The 20671-nt window shown below is 43.2% G+C and overlaps 1 protein-coding gene across 3 annotated transcripts in view; it reads left to right on the top strand.

Moving 5' to 3' along the window:
* LOC147700776 (uncharacterized) overlaps window positions 1–20671 on the top strand; it is a 135768-nt gene that overhangs the window by 76812 nt on the left and 38285 nt on the right. The window contains exons 2-4 of one of the 3 annotated variants that reach the window (XM_086928481.1): window positions 5749–5868; window positions 8403–8549; window positions 9870–10101. In XM_086928481.1, coding sequence (XP_086784607.1) covers window positions 5749–5868; window positions 8403–8549; window positions 9870–9904 — 302 coding nt within the window. In that variant the 3' untranslated portion in view covers window positions 9905–10101. Of the gene's footprint in view, window positions 1–5748; window positions 5869–8402; window positions 8554–9869; window positions 10102–20671 lie in introns of those variants that run through there. The other 2 variants (XM_086928482.1, XM_086928480.1) reach the window with 2 other exon arrangements.

A 20671-nucleotide genomic window follows, 5' to 3' on the forward strand; every position in this document is an offset into this window, starting at 1 on the left:
GTCTAAACTGGGGTGGAATGGTGAGCAAAAGAATGATGGATTTAACCAAGATCTCTTGACTGGGGGTGAATTTTTTGATTTGTTCTGCATTCCGCCTATCAATTGTGTGTCTTTTGCTGTTTAAGTAGGCAAGCACTTGTTTAACTTTCTGCGGGTTGTTAATGCCATGGATGTTCCAAGACATGGGGGATAAGTCTGTTGTCTTCGCCATGTCGTGGGTGGTTTGCAGCTTTGAGTGTTGTGCGACCTAAGGTAGGTACTGTGCTGGCGGTGTGATTGGAAACATGGACAACATTATCAAGGAAGTACTGATCGAAATTTCAATAACAAAAAGAACAATTTCCAAATACCTCCTCCTCCTCCTCCCAAACTGGGTAATAACTGATTCCAGTGAATCCCATACATTCTAACATAACAGAGAAACAGAAACAAACATGTTCCCAAAATTTAACAACTGGCATCCGCCAAAGGGGCATTCTGGCAACTTGGGCAGGGCAGCTCGTAAAGTACAGGATAAATCACAGTGTATGGTCCAGCTGCATCAATGATGGCTGGAATGTGCACCCTGATTGGAGTCCCTAGTCCCGAGCTTCAGGAGTGAACGTCGTGGCCTGGGCCGATGTGGGATGGCACATGAGCGGGATTCCACCTCATGTTGCGACATCCTGTGTGGTAGGAGGTGAGCACTGTGCACTATCTGGATCTGTGGAGCCAGGCGGTGATTGACTGTGGAGGGCGATACAGTACATAGCGTTTACAGAAGGCCTCAGCATCTGCCTGTGTCCAGAATTTTGGAGCGGCCTTTATGTTCCAGACGCAGGCGTTCCGGGTAGAGCATTGCGTATTTGATGTCCATTCCACATAGTGTATTTTTGACGTTGTTGTATTTCCTCCTTGCCTCCGGGCAAGATAGAGATGGTAGCACCCTGGTGGCAGAGGGGACCTTTCTCTTGCGTCTGTCTAAGAGGAGTGTCCTGTAATTGAGGAGGCACGCTATTGTGTACCTGGGGGGGCGTGCTCTGGTGGGTGCAGGCCACGGAAGTTATTATAATTATGGATCTGACTCCCATAGGGTTGAGTAAGAAACTGAAGGATCTACAAATATATGAAATCTCAATACTTGAAGAAAAACATCTCAAAAAGTAATGTTTGATTCTAAAAAAACCCAGAAAGAATAGGAAAGCCTGACACTTTATCTGGAGCATAGACTCTGGGAAACTTGAGTCTGTTGAGACCTATCTTTATTTGGGTAAAATGATAGATGGCCTCACTAAAAACAAATCCCACATTGTTCAATGTTCTAGTAAAGCAACGTCACACACTAATGATTTATGCAGATTTTATAGGCACTTTTTGCATATGTTATCTCTCTTCAAAGCAAAGGTCCCGCCAACACTCCTGTATGCTATTGAATCCATTCATATTGAATAATGGAGCTTCCTTGATAAAATAGAGGGCCTGTGTTTACGTTAACTAAACAACTTTAATACTCTGGTCTGACTCCAGCCATTTATCTGGAATTTGGTTTGATAAATTCATTTGTACAAGGCTTAGCTAGAGTAATCCGGTGGGGATATGTGCAAAAGAATAGTGACTCGAATACAATAAGGGAATTTCTAATTTGAGATACGTTTGGTGCAAGGACTGACAAATGCTTGTTTGCACGAGACTTCACTTCAGCAATCAATCTCTTTCGTACAGAGGAGTGGCTAGTACTCTCTCTTTCGCCCATTGACTCAAAGCGTTCCTGAAAGGCACTATCTGCGCTATCAGTTACCTAAGAGATCTCAAGTACTGCCAACTGAAGGAGAGATCGAAGACAATAGTTAACTCCTGTAACCCGAGTGCTGCTCAGAAATATTTATCCTTGAATCTAGAGGATGGGGTTCTCCATTTGGTGATTTTATTTTTATGAACCTTTAACCTTTAAATGACTTAACGGCAAGTTGGTCCTCCCCAACCGCGAGCACAGGGAGATACTGTAACCTGAGTAATCTGGGCACCCCGAACATGGGAAACAGCCATTACAACGAAACTTTTACAACAAAGTGCTATTACAACACAACTTTTACAACGCAAACTATTACAACGCATTGCTGTAGGGGGCGCTCTAGGATAGAGAATAGGTTAATTTACTATCCAATAACCTTCCCTAGTGTCCACGGGGACTGGAGTTGGAATAGTAAATTAAACTATTCACTATCCAGCACCCAAAAGCATTATGCGTTGTAATGGCATGCGATGTAAAACCTGCGTTGTAACAGCATGCGTTGTAAAAGCATGCGTTGTAGTGTCATACATCCCCAGAACATCGGTCTTATTCTGTTTGTTTGTACAGCCCTACTACCTCATCGCCTATGTCTGTTACGTCCTCTGTTTATACAGAATAATATCAAGACTGTAGCTACAGCTTGTGAGTGTCTCCTTTTCCCAAAGAATGAATTAGTTTGTTTAAAAATCTTCAAGCTTTTGAAGGTGTTTTTAAATCTGTTGTAGTTTGTTTGTGATTTTACCTTAAGAATGTAAGTAAAGTCGGAGCATCAGCATCATTATAGTACTGTAAATTTAATTATACTACATTTTAGTATCCCTAAATCATTTATAGAACTTTGCACTCAGCTGTTGCAGATAGATTGAATAAAGTTTTTTATTTGCTGGCTTGACTAATTTGATCTCTGTCAGTCTTCTTTTATTTCTATTAAACTGTATACATCATTAATTCTATTTATTTTCTGCTGTAAAGGAATTTTAGCTGTATTTTATAATCCGATTCCATTGTGATACCTGTCCTCTTCCTCTTTAATGTTGCTTGTTTAGTACTTTTAAACTATTTGCTAAATGTTGCACTCAATTATTGCTGCTATGTCAAAGGAAGTTTCTGTTATAACTATATATGCTCTTTATTTTCTCTCCTTCAATTTATATCTTCTTAAGTTCTTATGATTGTGACTTTATCTGTACAAAACTGTATATTCATGTATTAATATTGAATTTGTATCCCTCTAAAATGTAATATTCGTCCTTTATCATTTATACCAACAACATTTTATGGTAAAGGTTTATGTTGTATAATATAAAATGCTATCTTATCTTGTGATTTTTTTGAAATTTTTAAGTGGACCTCATTTTGAGTTTCAAAAATTAACAAAACATTTAATTGGATTACTAAATGCAACATTTTCAACTAGCATAGCACATTTATATTCTTAATTAAAAAAAAGAAATACAACAATTAAAATTTTAGCTTTTTGTGTATGAAAAATATTTCTGAACTATTGGTTCAGCCTAACAAATATCCAAGTGTGTGACTTCTTTACCCTCCCCCTGAGGCCTAGAACAATCCACAAAGGAAACGACCCAGACCCCTCTGGAATGTGTGAGAATGGTTTGAGCCCCCTGATAAACCAAGTGTATCTGCAAGATAAGTTTGAGTCCACTCACGATGCATTGAATTTGATATGCAGCACCCTCCAAATCATTCAAATCTTACAAAAAGATCTTGTGAGACATGCAAATTAACCAAAAATAAATATTTAGTGTAGCCCCAACACTTATAATTGTCTATAGTTTTGGACCAAATGAGACTTCATAGTGAATGAAAGCACAAATAATTGTGCTTTTTATTTCATGAGAGGTGAGTTTTGAGAAGAAGGGGGTTAATACTAAGCTGTAAATTTGTTGATTTTGATATACTTAGGCACTCTCTCTAGGCTGCGAAAAAGTGTTGTTGAAGTCTCTGGTTTGTGGAATCAAGAGGTATCATTGAGAAGCACATGGGGGCTAAGATGATGTAAGGAGGGACACAACAAATGTTTAGGAGGGGAGTTGAGGGGTCCTGGAAGACTCTCAGGTAGCTCACATGGTTCAGCAAGTTGGAACTTTGTCAACCACTGTCTTGTATTGATGGCTAAGTAAATGTCGACTTTATGTAGATGTTCTGCTGTGCTGTCAATCACTATTTCCGGGATGGTACCCTCACACAGGCCACGGCTTTACTTAGTGTTAGAGATTGTTCAAAAAGCTTACCTTAATTGGCCATCATAACAAAGCATGTGGTTGCCAAGATGGGTATTTGGTGAGTGAGCACCAGTTTTCTGAAGTTGTAATGCCATTTTTTGGATACAGAATTATTTTTTTCTGGAAAGATCTGTGGACAAGAAGAGAATACCACCTCCACCATATGCATGGATTGTTCCATAGGCAGACGAAGAATAGGTAGAGACTATTATGTATGAGAAAGTCCCCTTACAGGTACATTGTGGGAAACGCTGGATTTGAATTAAGTGCTTAATGTAACACACACCGGTGGGGAGGGCTAGGGTGGGTCCGGGGTTGGGGTTCGGAGTAGTATAAGTAGGGTGGTTAAGACACACATCATTGAGAAATGTTATATGGTAATATGAGCATCACCAGGTCTTTATTATGAAGAACTCATGTATATCACTTGACGGCTTAACTGTGATGTGCTGGGGAGAGATTACAGGAAGATTTGATGCGTGAAGATTGTGGATGACATTGTATTTTGTAACTGGCTGATATGAAACTAATAAAAAATGTTTTTAAAAAAATGGATTGTTCCGTAGGGGTGGCTGTATGACTGTTTCTGTATGTGGAAGATGTGATGTGTTTTCCTCAATTTGGGCCCGATGTAGGTAAATCTTTTTTACCACTTCTTAAATACCGATTCATACCGAATCAGTATTTAAGAAGTGGTAAAAAAGAGGAGGGCAGATGTAGGTAATTTTATTTTTATAATTACCGAATCGGAAGCAATTGGTATTTACCGATTCGGTAAATACCGAATCGGTAATGCCCATTGATTCCTATGGGCATTGAAGCCCATAGGAATCAATGGGCATTACCGAATCGGTATTTACCAAATCGGTAAATACCGAATTTTGCAAGGGTGCAGGGGGTGTCACTTTGACACCCTCTGGCACCCCAATTACAGGCATGTGTGCCATGTGGCACACATATATGCCCTAAGGGCATGTCTGTGTGTCACATGGCACAGGTGTGCATGCACAGATGTGCATGCACACCTGGATTCGGTATTGTACCACCCAATTGGATTGGGTGGTACAATACCGACTCCTAAAGGCCTGTGGCACTGTTTGCAGTGCCACCTACATGTGAGATTTACCGAATCGGTAAAATTACCGATTCGGTATTTTACAGAATCGGTAAATTTACCGATTCGGTAAATTTACCAATTCTGTAAAAAAGGTCCCCTACATCTCAATGACCCATTTACCGGTCGGTAACGGCCGAATTCGGCCGTTACCGACCGGTAATGGCCGCCTACATCGGGCCCTTTGTTTCTTAGTTGTGTCCTTGAAAGGTGGTGGGATCCTTTTACGGTGGTTGTAAAAGGAAAGCATTGGGCGGAAGGAAGCCTTTGAGACATACTTTTGTGTCCTCCACCCTTCTGTTCAGGGATACTTCAATGCACTGCGAGTATAATATTTAATCCATCCTATGAACAAATAGTCTAGACCGTTAAAATTACATGCCAAACTTTCCCTGACCTCCAGGCTGCTTGTTTTGCTTAATAATTCTGTCCAATATCACCACCAATACTTACACTATCAGACAATATCAGAGGTGCTGCCCACCATTCAACAGCCCTGGTGGCAACTTCAGAATGTGAAATATATGATCAGAACATAAGATAAAGACAGAAAGATTGTGAGACCTTATCCTATCACGGAACATAGGAAATGTTCATAGTTTTCCTTGTTTTTCTAGGAAATGCCTTGTCCTGTTCTCAGTGTGTCAGCACCAGTTCTTTTTGCACAGGCCCTTCAGTGCCCTGCCCCTCTGCAGGTGATCAATGCATTTCTACACTCTCCGAGACCATCATAACTGGTAAGTTAAAGTCAAAAGTGCCCAAAGAGTAAGCTGCTTGGCTAGTAAACATCCCCCCTCTCTAAGGAGTCACTTCTCTTTGATTGCAGTCCCTCGAAACTCTTTAAGAAGGATCTTTCAAAGATGAAATGGCATTGCACAAGCTCCTGCACCTCTCAGCATGGAGGCCAGACCCTACAAGCTTTCTTCCTTTCCTACTTTCAGGATGCCCCTCCCAAATCTCCTCAAAGCGCTCTATATGTTGGCACTGGAGGGCAATACTTTAAAAGAGGCATAGGTCTGCAGACGTCTAACATAGAAGTGCTGCTAGGTTTTAGTGAGATAAGTGTGATCTAACAGGAACAGTTGCTTTAATCTTCAGGTAGAGCACATTTGTCCCTTCGGAGGTGAACCAAGCCACAGGTGCCCATGTTATAAAGTTAGGAGATCACAGACATAGTTAAGGGATTAGTTTGTAGGGCTCTAAAGCTGATTATGTGGTTCCTGAAAGGGGCTAATTCTGTAGCTCAGGTTCTGAGAGGAATTTGCTCAGAAAATCGTCCCATCATTATGTAAGAAGCTGATTCTATCACCTTAAAAAGGGGACTTCTAGGTCACATAAAAGAAACAACCAGTGAATTTTGATAATCTTGATTCTTGGGAAGTAGCTAGAAAAAGTGAATTAAGTAGAGGAAGTCGGACTGCATAAAAATAAAATGCGCTCAGGGACAGCTAGGGAGATTATAGATTGACAGCAAGCAGACCTCCTTCCTTGAACCCTCCTAAAGTGAATCTGGCACCATTCTGAAACAGAAAGTGCTCCTCTTCTGCGCCACAAGACTCTAGGAAGGACTACTGGGTGATACCGGATGGCTCGGTTGCAGCAGGATCCATCGTTCTGTCGCGCCCTGCTGCCTCGCATTGGTCGACTGGAGTAAATGCCTGTTCCTCTGTCCCCTCTTCTATCTCCACCCAGGGTGTACAGATTTGGCTTCAGAGACAAAGCTGCAAAGTGCATCTTATCAATTCTGCTGTTCAGCTCTATTGGGTCAGGTCGGGCTTTGATTCATAGACAAGAGTCCTAGCCCTGATGGCTTTGTTGATGATACAGCTGGTTTTAAAAATGGTGTTATTCGGAAAGAGCGGCCACTGGTGTTCCATCAGGATCGGGATGATGTGATCAGATATCATATGACCTTTGAAGAGGGGGGCTGTGGTGTGGTAGCCTATGTCCTTCCAATAATCCATTCATGATTAATGGGCACAGGCCTTGTCTCAAGACCTTGGCCTGTGCCTGGTAACCATGCTGTCAATATCCCCAAGACCTTGGCCTGTGCCTGGTGCCCATACTGTCTATAGCCCCAAGACCTTGGCCTGTGTGTGGTACCCGTGCTGTCAATAGCCCCAAGCCCTTGGCCTGTGCCTGGTGCCCATACTGTCAATATCCCCAAAACCTTGGCCTGTGTGTGGTACCCATGCTGTCAATGGCCCCAATCCTTTGGCCTGTGCCTGGTGCCCATACTGTCAATAGCCCCAAAACCTTGGCCTATGTGTGGTGCCCATACTGAACGGCCCCAAGCCCTTGGCCTGTGCCTGGTGCCCATACTGTCAATAGCCCCAAAACCTTGGCCTGTGTGTGGTACCCATGCTGTCAATGGCCCCAATCCTTTGGCCTGTGCCTGGTGCCCATACTGTCAAAAGCCTCAGGACCTTGGCCTGTGCCTGGTACCCATACTGTTAACCGCTTCCGCGCTACCGCGTTTTCCCGCTGTGCGCTGGATTTCTAAAAATCGCGGGTTACGTGACAAAGCCAGCTCATCATGCGCATAGCACAGGTAACGCCCATGACAAGCTGGCTTTGTCATCCGCGCGGAAGTGGTTAATAGCCGCAAGACCTTGGCCTGTGCCTGGTACCTATGCTGTCAATAGCCCCAAGACCTTGGCTGTACCTGGTACCCATGATGTCAATAGTCCCAAAGCCTTGGCCTAGTCCTGGTATCCATGCTGTCAATAGCCCCAAGACCTTGGCTGGTGCCTGGTGCCCAAGCTGCCAAAGCCTCAAGACCTTGGCCTTTGCCTGGGACCCATGCTGTCAATAGCCCCAAGACCGTGGCTTGTGCCTGGTGCCAATACTGTCTACATACCCAATACCTTGGCCTGTGAATGGTATCCATGCTGTCAATAGCCACAAGTTATTTCCTCATCCCTTTAGAGTTTGCTGCATTCTGTGATTCAAGGAGGAGACACTTCATAGAAGTCGAGGAGCAGGTCAGGTCTCTTTCAAGGAAATAGAGTAGTGTTAGCTCCCGGTGACTTTTAGCGCATGTACACAGTCGCAGTCATGACCCAGACAAGGTCTAGACTGAGAGGGGCCACTACTCTGACTACAAGAGAACAGTGGGGATTGAGGGCAGGCCATCTTAATGGAAACCCCCTTTGGTGCATTTTAATATGTTTTATATAGAGAAAGATAGATAACAATTTTACGTCACACTAAAGCTCCCTTTTATTGAATTCTTTATGAAATATACTTTATTGCTCTGTTTCTCCTCTAGGTGCTGCACAGTTTACTTTGTTTTCACGAACGTGTGGAGCCTCCAGTGCGTGCAACCAGGTGGCCAGTCAGAGTGACCCCAACATGTCTGTCAAAATCAGCTCAACCTGCTGCGCGACTGATAGCTGCACTCCCCCGCAGCCGATATGTACGTGAGTCTTTATGCATGCATGTCGTATGCTGGAACATGTAGGAATATATTGCCTTGTATGTCCCATGAAGCTGCAGGTGACACCACTTGTGTTGTCTGTACCCGATGAACATCTCATCCCTCTCAATGGGCCCGATTCACAGAACTAACTTACGACAAAATCCTAAACTTTCTACTTTTGGTATTCACAGAAGGCATTTAGTAGTCTTAAATTAGGATTTTGTCTTAAAATAGGATTTTGTCCTAAATTAGGATTTTGTCTTAAATTAAACTTAAGTTTAACTTAAGTTTGTCTTAAATTTAACTTAAGACAAAATCCTAATTTAAGACAAAATCCCAATTTAAGACAAAATCCTAATTTAGGACGAAGTCCTAATTTAAGACAAAATCCTAATTTAAGACAAAATCCTAATTTAAGACTTAAATGCCTTCTGTGAATACCAAAAGTAGTAAGTTTAGGATTTTGTCGTAAGTTAGTTCTGTGAATCGTCCCCACTATTATCAGTGAGTCAGTTGACCCTCCTCTGCATCATACATGGGAGATCTAACCTGGCTGAGATGACGACTCCCTTGTGCTGCATTAACCAATCAGTGCCCGGGACCTAAATGGCACCCTAGCATTTGTCTCCCCAGGGGGCACATATTGACATAGCTGATAGGCCATCTCATTAACATGCCTTGGCACCAACTGAGCGTGTTCCACCCAGGTTCGGACTTAAACAAAAAATAGGCCCAGCCACCAAAATAAAAGTGGCCATCACTACCTAACTAGATAGTTAACAAAAGTGGCCCACATTTGCAAATCAGGCCAGTTTTGAACTTGTAAAGACAGACTGTATGGGAATTTTCTAAGTATTTGGGAATGCATGCATTTGTGTCTATCAGAATGAGTATCCGTAATTCCCAACTTTAAATAGGACATCAACTTTACTTGTAATTGTAGGGTTATGGCATTACTCTTTGCAGGTCTGGACACACCTAGTGGAAAATTCATAGTAGAGCCAAATTGTATACAAATGAGAATATGAATCAAAAATGTATATATATATATATATATATGTAAATATTGTAGATAATGTATAGTTGTTTGTAGCAAGATAAAAAATAGTAATGTAATTATGTGTAGTAATGATTTTGGAACCAAGTAGGAATGACTGGTAACGTAGTGAGACTTGGATCTACTGGTACAGGAGAAGAGTCAAATTTAAAGAGATTAAACATATGTGTCTATAGATGTAAATAAGGTGATTTGTTTGACGTTGACTATTGAAGCAAGACAACATGAATAATTAATTGAAACATCTTTTTAATTTATAGTTACCAGTAATGTGAAAGAAACACAGAATTCCTGATGAAGGCACATGCCGAAACGCGTTGAATGAATAGAATTGTGGTTCTATATATTAATGTGAATTAATTCAATGTACTATGTAGAGCTTGGATTTAATTATGTTTGTGTAACAAATTATTTATCATCCAATCATACAAAAAGGGAAGAAAAGACCCCAAAAAATTGTTGTTTGAAAAAATACTCATGAAATCACAATGTAATAATAAAAACAATATAAAGAAAGAATACAGTATGTCATTTTTTAGATAGTGTCACATGTCAACATCATTTAGACATTTTTGTAAAATGCACATAACCCGGTGCTAAAACTTCCTTATTTTCCAAAAAAACATATATTCCTTGCCAGTGTTTATCCTTTTTAGGCAGGGGCCCCACTCTTCCACAGACTGCATTTGTGTCTATTGCAGCCAATTTAGTGGCAATATCAGGAAAATCAACAGTAACAACCGGCCAAACTTGTAAAAAACTGACCCACACACTGATTAGTCAGACCAGCCCATCCGTCACTACCTGATTGCCCAATAGGCCAGTCAGACCCTGGGAGGTGATGCACAGTCAGCCCTCCTCAAGATTGGTCTATGTCAGAATATTGTAGTCCTAAATTTCATCCGACCTAAATATTGTATCCTAAAAATAGAACTTAAAAAGATTGTCCAACTGGGTGTATAGTTCCTATTAACACAAATGTCCATGTGATTTGAACACCAGCCATCCACATTGTCTGCATTGTTGCCGTGCACCAGCAATACGATTATTACCCATCCTAAATTTCATTTCCGTTATATGGCTTAATCTTGGGCATTTTGCGTAACAAACATAATCTAAAATGCCGAAAAGTATGCTAGATCACACTGGTTTAAATTAAATTTCACCCCAGTCTATCCATTTGAAAAGCAGGCCGGGGACACTGACAGTACAGTAAAGACCACCACTTTGACATTAGCAGGACAGCTCAACGCTGCATCCGTGTGTTGGCTGCTACAGCTAGTGCATATGCACAAGATTTAGGGCCATATGTACCGATTTGTTTTGCAGTCTAAAACGATCGATTCTGCGGATCAGCCCATTTGCAATTGCAGCAATTTTTTTTTCAATATACAAATGTCAAAGTGCAATTCTGTAACTTTTTATGGGACCACTTCCCCTTTGAGAATGTTCAACTAAATATTTTTAACAGGGGGCAGTGCCCATTGACCACAGCTTACTCTTAAAAAACAGAAAACTAAAATGTTTAATTTTCAGTTTTTAAATGCATCCCATTTTCCTTTAAGCATCCCTGTAATGGTCAACATTCTTAAAGGGTCGCAAACTGAAACCTACCTCATTAATATTCAGGATGCAGATGGATTTGCAGCCCAATAAGAGTCACTATTCAAAAGATGTAAGTTTACTTACATCAGGAATTGCAATTTCCTAATTGCGAATGTGCAAGAATGACAATCAAGAAATAGAAATTCTAGATTTTTGCACCGAAGGCCCTTTGCTTTTTGTATTGCTAATGGGACAAGATGCCCATCTGTACCCATGTGCCACCCTTATAAAGAATGCTCAGGTGCCAATTTAGACATGGGTCTGACTTTGCACTGAGCCCCATTCTCGAAGCACGATTGATGGACCAGGAGCGGTGCTAATCTCAGTAGGATTATTGTGCTCTGTGCTGGACATGTCTCTCTTAAAAGCACTCTAAATAGCAGTTGAGTTTAATCAGATAGAAGCCAGGACAAGGACAACAGACTGGGAAAGGTCAGGCCAAAAAGGTCTATTTTCAGATTTTTCATCATACCTAAATGAAATAATATTATCCGTCAGTTAATCACAGTTCAAAACTAAGTATACTGAAGCAGTCACCAAACTCAGTATGTTTCACATCACAAAATACAGATGGGAATATTTACAAGTTCTGGTGCATCTCTGCAAATCAGCAGGGATGCGCCAGAACTGATGCGTCACGCAATTCCCTCCTTGCGCCACCACAGATGAAATGCGGCGCACCATGGTGCAAGGAAGGGCAGATGCGTGATGCATATGGTGAAGTACGGGCGGCGCATTGCTGGAGTCGCGTCGCAAGCGCGACACAACTCCTGCAATGCACAGAGGGGCCACCCACTACATAACGTGGTGCGTCACTCCTTACGTAGGCGTAAGGATTTGACGTTGCAGAGTCGTAAAACTGACTCAGTGAAATCTTGTAGATTTCACTGCGTCAGTTTTACGGGACTTTCCTACGAGGGAACGCCCACCCTGCGACAGAACGCCCACATGAAACCTGACGCAGGTTTCATGTGGCGCAGGGCTTTGCAACGTGACGCATCTGCCTAGATGCGTCATGTTGTAAATAAGTCGCAACATGGCGTATTGTTTATGCCGCCGCAATGTGTCGCAAGGGGCTCGTAAATCTGCCCCAGAGTCCAAAGAGGGAGCACAATCCAGCTTAAATTCACCTCCCAAGGTGAGCTGGGAAAGGCTCTCTGCACATCCAAAAAGAATACCTGTGAAAAAGTGGCAAGAAACATATGTCGACTTTCTCCCATAACTCTACAATATCGAGCTTCTCACCAACATCAGGCATACCAGAACGAATATTGTTACAACAGTGGTAAATTCTCCTAATAAGTGACCCCAGAAACTGGAACAAATGAGGCCCATTGCAACTGGGGCCATGTCAGACAGGTGCATTTGTGTAAGACACAGATATAATTCCTACTCCAACTGATTGACCCAATTGTGTTACAGGATGATTTTCCAATCAGGACAAAAACTGAAATAAATTATAGTGCAACTCCCAGAACATTTATATTAATTATATATAAATGAATCATAGATGTTTTAACAAAGACAGGTGTAAGAATGTGGAATATTATTTAGGGTGGGTGACTGGGCAACTCAGTAAGCAATATCTTATCTTATCATAGCTAGTCTTCATTGTCACTAAACTAACCTGTGCTTAGAGGAGTCACTCCTGCATATTCAGGACAAACATGTCCATCAATGCGGTCTGTTGTATGCCTTCTGGAAGGAATTGCACACCTCCTTAAAGGCTATGTACAGGCTGGGCTGCTGTTTGAAATATAATGCAAATTAGCCTCCAGGAGCTTCAGGAAAAATGACGGTAAACTGATAAAAGTTACTTTTCTGTAATACATATTAAAATCAGACTTCACCATTGAATTTGATTTTACAAACTATTAAAATAGAGATGTAATTTTTTTCTAACCTGTCAAAAACCAGAGATAGCAATATTAATATTTGAATTTGTACTCTGGTTTTCTGCTAAAAAAGCCAGGTCTGCCACAGTGAAAATAGGCTTTGGGGACTTGTCAACATAGGTATATTGAGACTGTAAAGAAGAAGGCTGCCGTACCTTTAGGGATTGTGACGAGGACTCCCCTACGGTATTGCCACAACTACCCAATGCATCCTGGGATTTGGAGGAACTGAGTGCAAGGCAATTACCCCCGTATACCGTTTCTTCACAGAGAGGCACCATCAGTGACCCGGAAGTTGAAGGAGAGAAAACAGGAAGCAATCGCGAGGATCCAATGAAAGAGAAGGTGGGACAGGGGACCGTAGAGAGAAAGGATGGACAAGGAGAGAGAGGAGACGCCGAGCATCGACGCAAACCTGGAAAGGACATCGTGGAGTTCCAGACGGAAGCGGGACCTGAAGCAGAGCAGGAAAACGACGAGGCGGAAGACCGGTGGTCGGAAGAGTGGTGGCATCCACCGGAGGAGGCTGGAGAGCGGCCGCGACTCAGGAGAGTTGCGGCGGAGCCGATCAGTGGGGCTGTCACCGGGGACATATAAGGGATTGGGGAAGCGGGAGGCCTGTACACGGGAGGCGGGTAGGAAAGGAGTGAGATAGGGGTATTAGGTTTTGTGCCCTTGAATGTTTCACCTTATTCGCGGGTCTCCCTGACCTGGATAACCAAGTATCGGTTGTAATTGAATGTCACAAACTGCACCTCGCTCGTAGTTACATGTACAGAACTGCACTTAGTGAAGTGAAACTAAGAATCCCCCCTTTCTTTTGGTTATACAACAACTAAAGCCCACTGAGACCTTCTTTATTTCCCTTTATGGTTATTTCCTTCCCTCCTTACCCCGAGCACGTTCTTCTGAACTCATTCTCCCTCACTTTTGGTTGTGGTGACTGGTGAAGGTTTAAAAGCTCCAAGAACCTAACAGAGTAACTCACGGCTCCCTTTGTATCTCTCTTTCTATGAGCCTCCGGGGAGTCCCCATCCAGACCGATAAGGAGGAACGGGAAGCATCTTCTATTAACACCTCATCACCAAGTAGTTCGGAAGAGGACCAAGAGGAAAGACACTCTGTATCGCTGACTAAATCACTTACTGCCAATAAACCACATTCTGTTGGACCATATATAAATCCTTCTCGCCTGTTTATAAAGGCTGCGCTCCCACAAGTGGTGTCAGAAGTGGGATCTCAAGGAAAGATGGAGGCTGCAATGGCTAAAATGGCAGAAAGCCAAGAACATTTAAGAAAGGTCATGGAACGCTTTTTGACGGTTGTTGAGGAAGACCGAACCAAGCTACAACAAGTCCTTACTGGTCAAGGGCAAACCCATGAAGCTGCCATGGATAAAATATCTGAAGCTCTGGGTCAACAGAGAGGACCTACTTCACTTCCTTCGGTGGTGTTACAACGGTATGTCAGTGGAGAAGACCCTGATTATTTTTTCAATAATTTTGAAAGAATGGCGACAGCAGCATCCTGGCCACCCGAGAAATGGGGACAGTATTTAGGGCCCCTCCTTTCAGGGGACTTACAGGCAGCCTACCAGGCCGCAACGTTACAGTGGTGCCCTATGCCGATATAAAAAAATGCATTATGGAGAGACTAGGAGTGGGTGATGAAACCTACAGATTGAAATTAAGACAAATGAAGGAGGGTCCTCAGGAAACTCCTAGAGCTTTATACTTCAGAGTCAAGGACATGGCCGATCGATGGCTAAAACCAGCTACCACAGATAAAGACGGAATCAAGGCGAAAGTTTATTTGGAACAATGTTTGACATCCTTACATCCACCCATTCAGAGGTGGGTCAGACAACAGGCCAATCTGACATTAGAAACCGCAGTCGAGATAGCGACTGCTTACAATAGAGCCCAGGAGATTCAGAAAGGTCGAGAGGAGCCTGTAGGGAAAACAGGTGGGACAGGAGTACATCGTCATGTTCGTCCACCACCTGTTCTGAGGAAACCAGAACCTGTCACTGTTATTCCGGGACCACCAACGATCAGACCTCCACCGATAGGACCCCAATGTTTTCAATGTGGGGGAATGGGACATATTGCAAAATTCTGTCCACAAAGGGAGGAGCCCATGGAAATAGGAGTAACCCGTAATTATTTCTGCGCCCAACAAGGGAAAAACAGCCACCTTACCGATGTACAGTAGCCGTGAATGGTTGCCCCCTGACAACTCTGGCGGACACCAGCTGTCTCAAAAGTGTAGTTAGACCACAAGATCTAGGGACACGGTTGGGACTCATAGATGGGACAGTCGCCATAAAATGTGTTCATGGGGATGTAAAACCGTATCCGACAATGCAGGTCCATATACAACATGCCAATGATTCAGGTACTACCTTGACTGTTGGACTTATCCCTCGCTTGCCAGAACAAGCCATCCTAGGGAATGACTACCCAAAATTGCCACAGTTATTACAGGCGAGACCCGAAGAGGAAGAAGATTGGTGGGCCACTGCTTCGTTCTCAAAAGATGTACATAAGGAATGGCCGCCATCCAAGGATAGAAAAAGCAAGAAACAGAGAAGGGCAGAGAAGTACAAGAATCAGACAGTTATGCCAGTAGTAGTAGACGAAAATCCATGGGAAACGGATAGATGCGGCACAGCAAGAAGACCCGGTCCTACAGGAAGCCTGGAACAAGGCCTTAGAAGACGAAGACCCCCTCCATGTAGGTCCATATTTCTTCAAAAAGAATGGATTGTTGTATAGGAAAGGAAATTCCAACCAGAATCCACAATTACTAGTCCCTGGCCCTTTTAGAGAGAAGGTTCTATACTTAGCTCATAGTCATCCTATTGGGAGGACATTTTGGAGTGGATAAAACAGAAAAACAGATTTTGGAGCGGTTTTATTGGCCCGGCATTTATCAGCATGTTAAGAAATATTGTAAAGAAGGCCCGGTATGCCAACGAAACAGTAGATACCATCCTCCCAGAGCCCCCCTTCAGCCTCTCCCTATTATAAGTGAGCCATTTAGCTGGGTGGGAATGGATATAATAGGGCCCTTATTACCATCTCGTAGTGGGTACCGTTATGTATTGGTCATGGTTGATTATGCCACTCGTTTTCCGGAAGCTCTGCCATTGAGAAGACCCGATGCATCCAATCTAGCGAAAGCTATGATTACAGTCTTCTCTAGGGTAGGATTCCAAAAGGAGATTCTTACAGATCAGGGGACACCTTTTATGTCCCGACTGATGAAACAAGTTTGTGATCTGTTGGGGGCAAAACAAATCAGGACGGCGGCTTATCATCCTCAAACGGATCGATTAGTCGAACGATACAATGCGACTATTAAAGACACCCTCAAGAAACTCCTGGCCTTAGAATCCAGGAAATGGGAGGACATGTTGCCCTTAGCTTTGTTTGCCATTAGGTGTAAGGAACAAAAGAGTACTGGATACTCTCCCTTCGAGTTGTTATATGGCCATCAACCTCGAACCTTACTCGAAATGGCACAAGAGAAATGGGAAACAGAACCCAATGATACCAAACCTCTAACTGATTATGTTTCCAATTTGCACACTCACTTAAGTCAAATCAGAACAATTGGAGAAAATAATTTAGAAGAAGCACAAGTGGCACAGAAGGTACAATATGACAAAAAAGCGAAACTGAGGTCCTTCAACATAGGGGATTCAGTGCTATTAATGATGTCCTCTTCTGACCAGAAATTGTTGGGGCAATGACAGGGTCCCTATACAGTTCTGGACAAGGTATCCCCAGTGACCTACCGGATTGAAATGGATCCAGTTACACATGTGTCACAAATATACCACGTGAACCTGTTAAAAAAATGGAAGGGCCCTGTACCAGTCAATGTTGTTAACACAACAGAAGCAGAGACTCCCCTGTTCTGTCAATGCATAGATAAAAGTAAGCATGGGCGAATTTTGCGAACTCGCAATCAGCGAATTTGCGGATTTGCGAATTCGCAATCCGCAAAATTCGCGAATTTGCGCGAATTTGCGGATTTTTTTATTTTTGCGTGTTCGCGGGTGTTTGCGGGGCGCTTTACGTGTTCGCGCGTGTTCGCGAGGTGCTTTGCTTTTTCGCAGGTTTTTTTTTTTGCCTGGTTAATCACTGCCACCCTCTCGTTTTTTATGCCCATCTGCCCTCTGTACCGTTTGTTTCTCTGCCCTTCTGCCCTCTGCCCCACTCATTTTTTGTGCCCTTCAGCCCTCTGTCCCACTTTTGTGCCCTTCTGCCCTCAGTCCCACTTAGAATGGCACCAGCAAGCTGCCAGCACCATTCTAAAATAGCTACAAATAGCTTCAACAGGAAGCACTAATAGATAAAGTAAAGCAGGTGCTCGAGTTGAAGGTCAAATTAAGTTACACAATCATTAATCACCCCAGGTTTGGGGTGATTAATGATTGTGTAACTGAATTTGAGCAGCACCTGCTTTACTTTATCTATTAGAGCTTCCAGTTGAAGCTGACTTTTGTAACTATTTTAGAATGGCTCTGGCAGCTTGCCGGCACCATTCTAAAAGAGTTACAAAAGTCAGCTTGAACTTTTGACCCAATCCGTTCCGCTCGCGGATTTTGCGGGAAATTCGCGAATCTCGCGGTTTGCGAATTTACGAAAATCCGCAAAATCTGCGAGCGGAACGGATTTTCCGCCCATGCTTAGATAAAAGCCTATTGCATGAGTTACAGACCGATTTGGTAAAAACTTTAGAACCAGTCCAAGACACTTTCTCGACTTTCCCAGGTCGGACGACTCTTTTCGAACATGCTATAAACACTTCCCTGGGGAAACGGGCAAGGCTTAGACCATATAGAATCCCTGAAGCCCGACGTCAAATCATTAGAGAAGAGATACAAAAGATGATGCAGATGGACATTATTGAACCCTCAGTAAGTGAGTGGAATTCCCCTATTGTCCTCGTACCGAAGCCGGATGGCTCGGTACGCTTTTGTATCGACTTTAGAGAAGTTAATAAAATTTCCGAATTCGATACTTATCCCCTTCCCAGGGTGGATGAGATGATTGAGAGAATAGCCAAGGCAAAATTCATCAGTACTCTAGATTTGTGCAAAGGGTACTGGCAGATACCCTTACGAGAACAGGATAGAAAGAAAACAGCTTTTTCCACCCCAGATGGATTGTACCAGTTTAAAGTATTAACCTTTGGGTTACATGGAGCTCCGGCTTTGTTTCAGAGAGCCATGAATGTAGTACTTCAACCCCATGAGACATATGCCGGTGCGTATATTGATGATATCATAATATACAGCGATTCGTGGGAACAACATATGTCACATCTATACCAGGTGATACAAACCTTAGGGCAATTTGGCTTAAAAATCAATCCTGCCAAGAGTCATCTGGCAGCACCAACCGTAAAGTACCTGGGGTATTTGCTAGGCAAAGAGGTAATACGACCACAGACAGCAAAACTGAGTGCCATTTCTGAAATATCTTTGCCTCAAACAAAGAAGGATCTACGGGCCTTTTTGGAGCTACTCAGGTATTACCGACGGTTTATCCCGAAGTTTTCCCAGATTGCAGCTCCTTTGACCGACCTCCTCCAAAAATCTGTCAAAACCGAGGAACGGCTGAAATGTCCAACAAAAGACATAATACAGGCATTTGAAACTCTAAAGACATCCCTCACTACTGATACTGTTCTTATAATTCCGGACTACACTCTCCCCTTTATTCTGCAAACCGATGCATGTGATCAAGGGATAGGAGCAGTCCTGTCACAAGAAACCCCTCAGGGAGAAAGACCTATTCTATACATAAGTCGTAAGTTATACCCTAGGGAACGGAATTACGCCACCATAGAAAAAGAAGACTTAGCCATTAAATTGGCTATAGACACCTTAAGGTACTATCTTGAAGGACGAGAGTTTACCATGTAGACCAATCATGCACCATTGGAATGGTTAGCTCGGAATAAAGAAAACAATGAAAGGGTACTCCAGTGGTTTTTGTCACTACAACCCTATAAGTTCCAAACCAAACATAGAAAAGGTATTGATCAGGGGAATGTGGACTACTTATCAAGATTTCCCCACAGTCAGAACCCCAGTAGAAAGACAGCAAGGGAAAGGGGATGTGAGGAAGAAGGCTGCCGTACCTTTAGGGATTGTGACGAGGACTCCCCTACGGTATTGCCACAACTACCCAATGCATCCTGGGATTTGGAGGAACTGAGTGCAAGGCAATTACCCCCGTATACCGTTTCTTCACAGAGAGGCACCATAAGTGACACGGAAGTTGAAGGAGAGGAAACAGGAAGCAATCGCGAGGATCCAATGAAAGAGAAGGCGGGACAGGGGACCGTAGAGAGAAAGGACAGACAAGGAGAGAGAGGAGACGCCGAGCATCGACGCAAACCTGGAAAGGACACCGTCGAGTTCCAGAAGGAAGAGGGACCTGAAGCAGAGCAGGAAAACGACGAGGCAGAAGACCGGTGGTCGGAAGAGTAGTGGCATCCACCGGAGGAGGCTGGAGAGCGGCCGCGACTCAGGAGAGTTGCGGCGGAGCCGGTGAGTGGGGCTGTCACCGGGGACATATAAGGGAACGGGGAAGTGTACACGGGAGGCAGGTAGGAAAGGAGTGAGATAGGGGTATCAGGTTTTGTGCCCTTGAATGTTTCACCTTATTCGCGGGTCTCCCTGACCTGGATAACCATGTATCAGTTGTAATTGAATGTCACAAACTGCACCTCGCTCGTAGTTACATTTACAGAACTGCACTTAGTGAAGTGAAACTAAGAATCCCCCCTTTCTTTTGGTTATACAACAACTAAAACCCACTGAGACCTTCTTTATTTCCCTTTATGGTTATTTCCTTCCCTCCTTACCCCAAGCACGTTCTTCTGGACTCATTCCCCCTCAATTTTGGTTGCAGTGACTGGTGAAGGTTTAAAAGCTCCAAAAACCTAACAGAGTAACTGACGGCTCCCTTTGTATCTCTCTTTCTATGAGCCTCCGGGGAGTCCCCATCCAGACCGAAGAGGAGGAGGCGGGAGCATCTTCTATTAACACCTCATCACCAAGTAGTTCGGAAGAGGACCAAGAGGAGAGACACTCTGTATCGCTGACTAAACCTCTTACTGCCAATAAACCACATTCTGTTGGACCATATATAAAGCCTCCTCGCCTGTTTATAAAGCCTACGCTCCCACAGTGACATTCATTTTCTACATCTCCCACATTTTTAAATACCTTGCATCTTAATTTGTAGGTTTCATGGCCTACAAAAGGGTGACTTATTAATATACTGAAAGGGAGATCTCTGCCTGTCAAAAAGGGTTATTTTGACAGGTTGAACTGAAGATTTTATACTGCAGCAGTCAAGCAACAATGGTAGGCCTAAAGTTTTGTTGATATGCCCCCTCTGTGGATGGTGCAGAAGGTGCTGCAGTCCATATGTGGTATTTAACTTCCAAGTCCTGGGTGCATTTTCTACCCCATATATTAGGGCTTTACAGGTAAGATAAATTTGCCAATTAGGAATAAACCAATTTTACCATGC

The sequence above is a fragment of the Lissotriton vulgaris genome, chromosome 7 (genome assembly GCF_964263255.1).
Source record: "Lissotriton vulgaris chromosome 7, aLisVul1.2, whole genome shotgun sequence".
NCBI lineage: Eukaryota > Metazoa > Chordata > Amphibia > Caudata > Salamandridae > Lissotriton > Lissotriton vulgaris.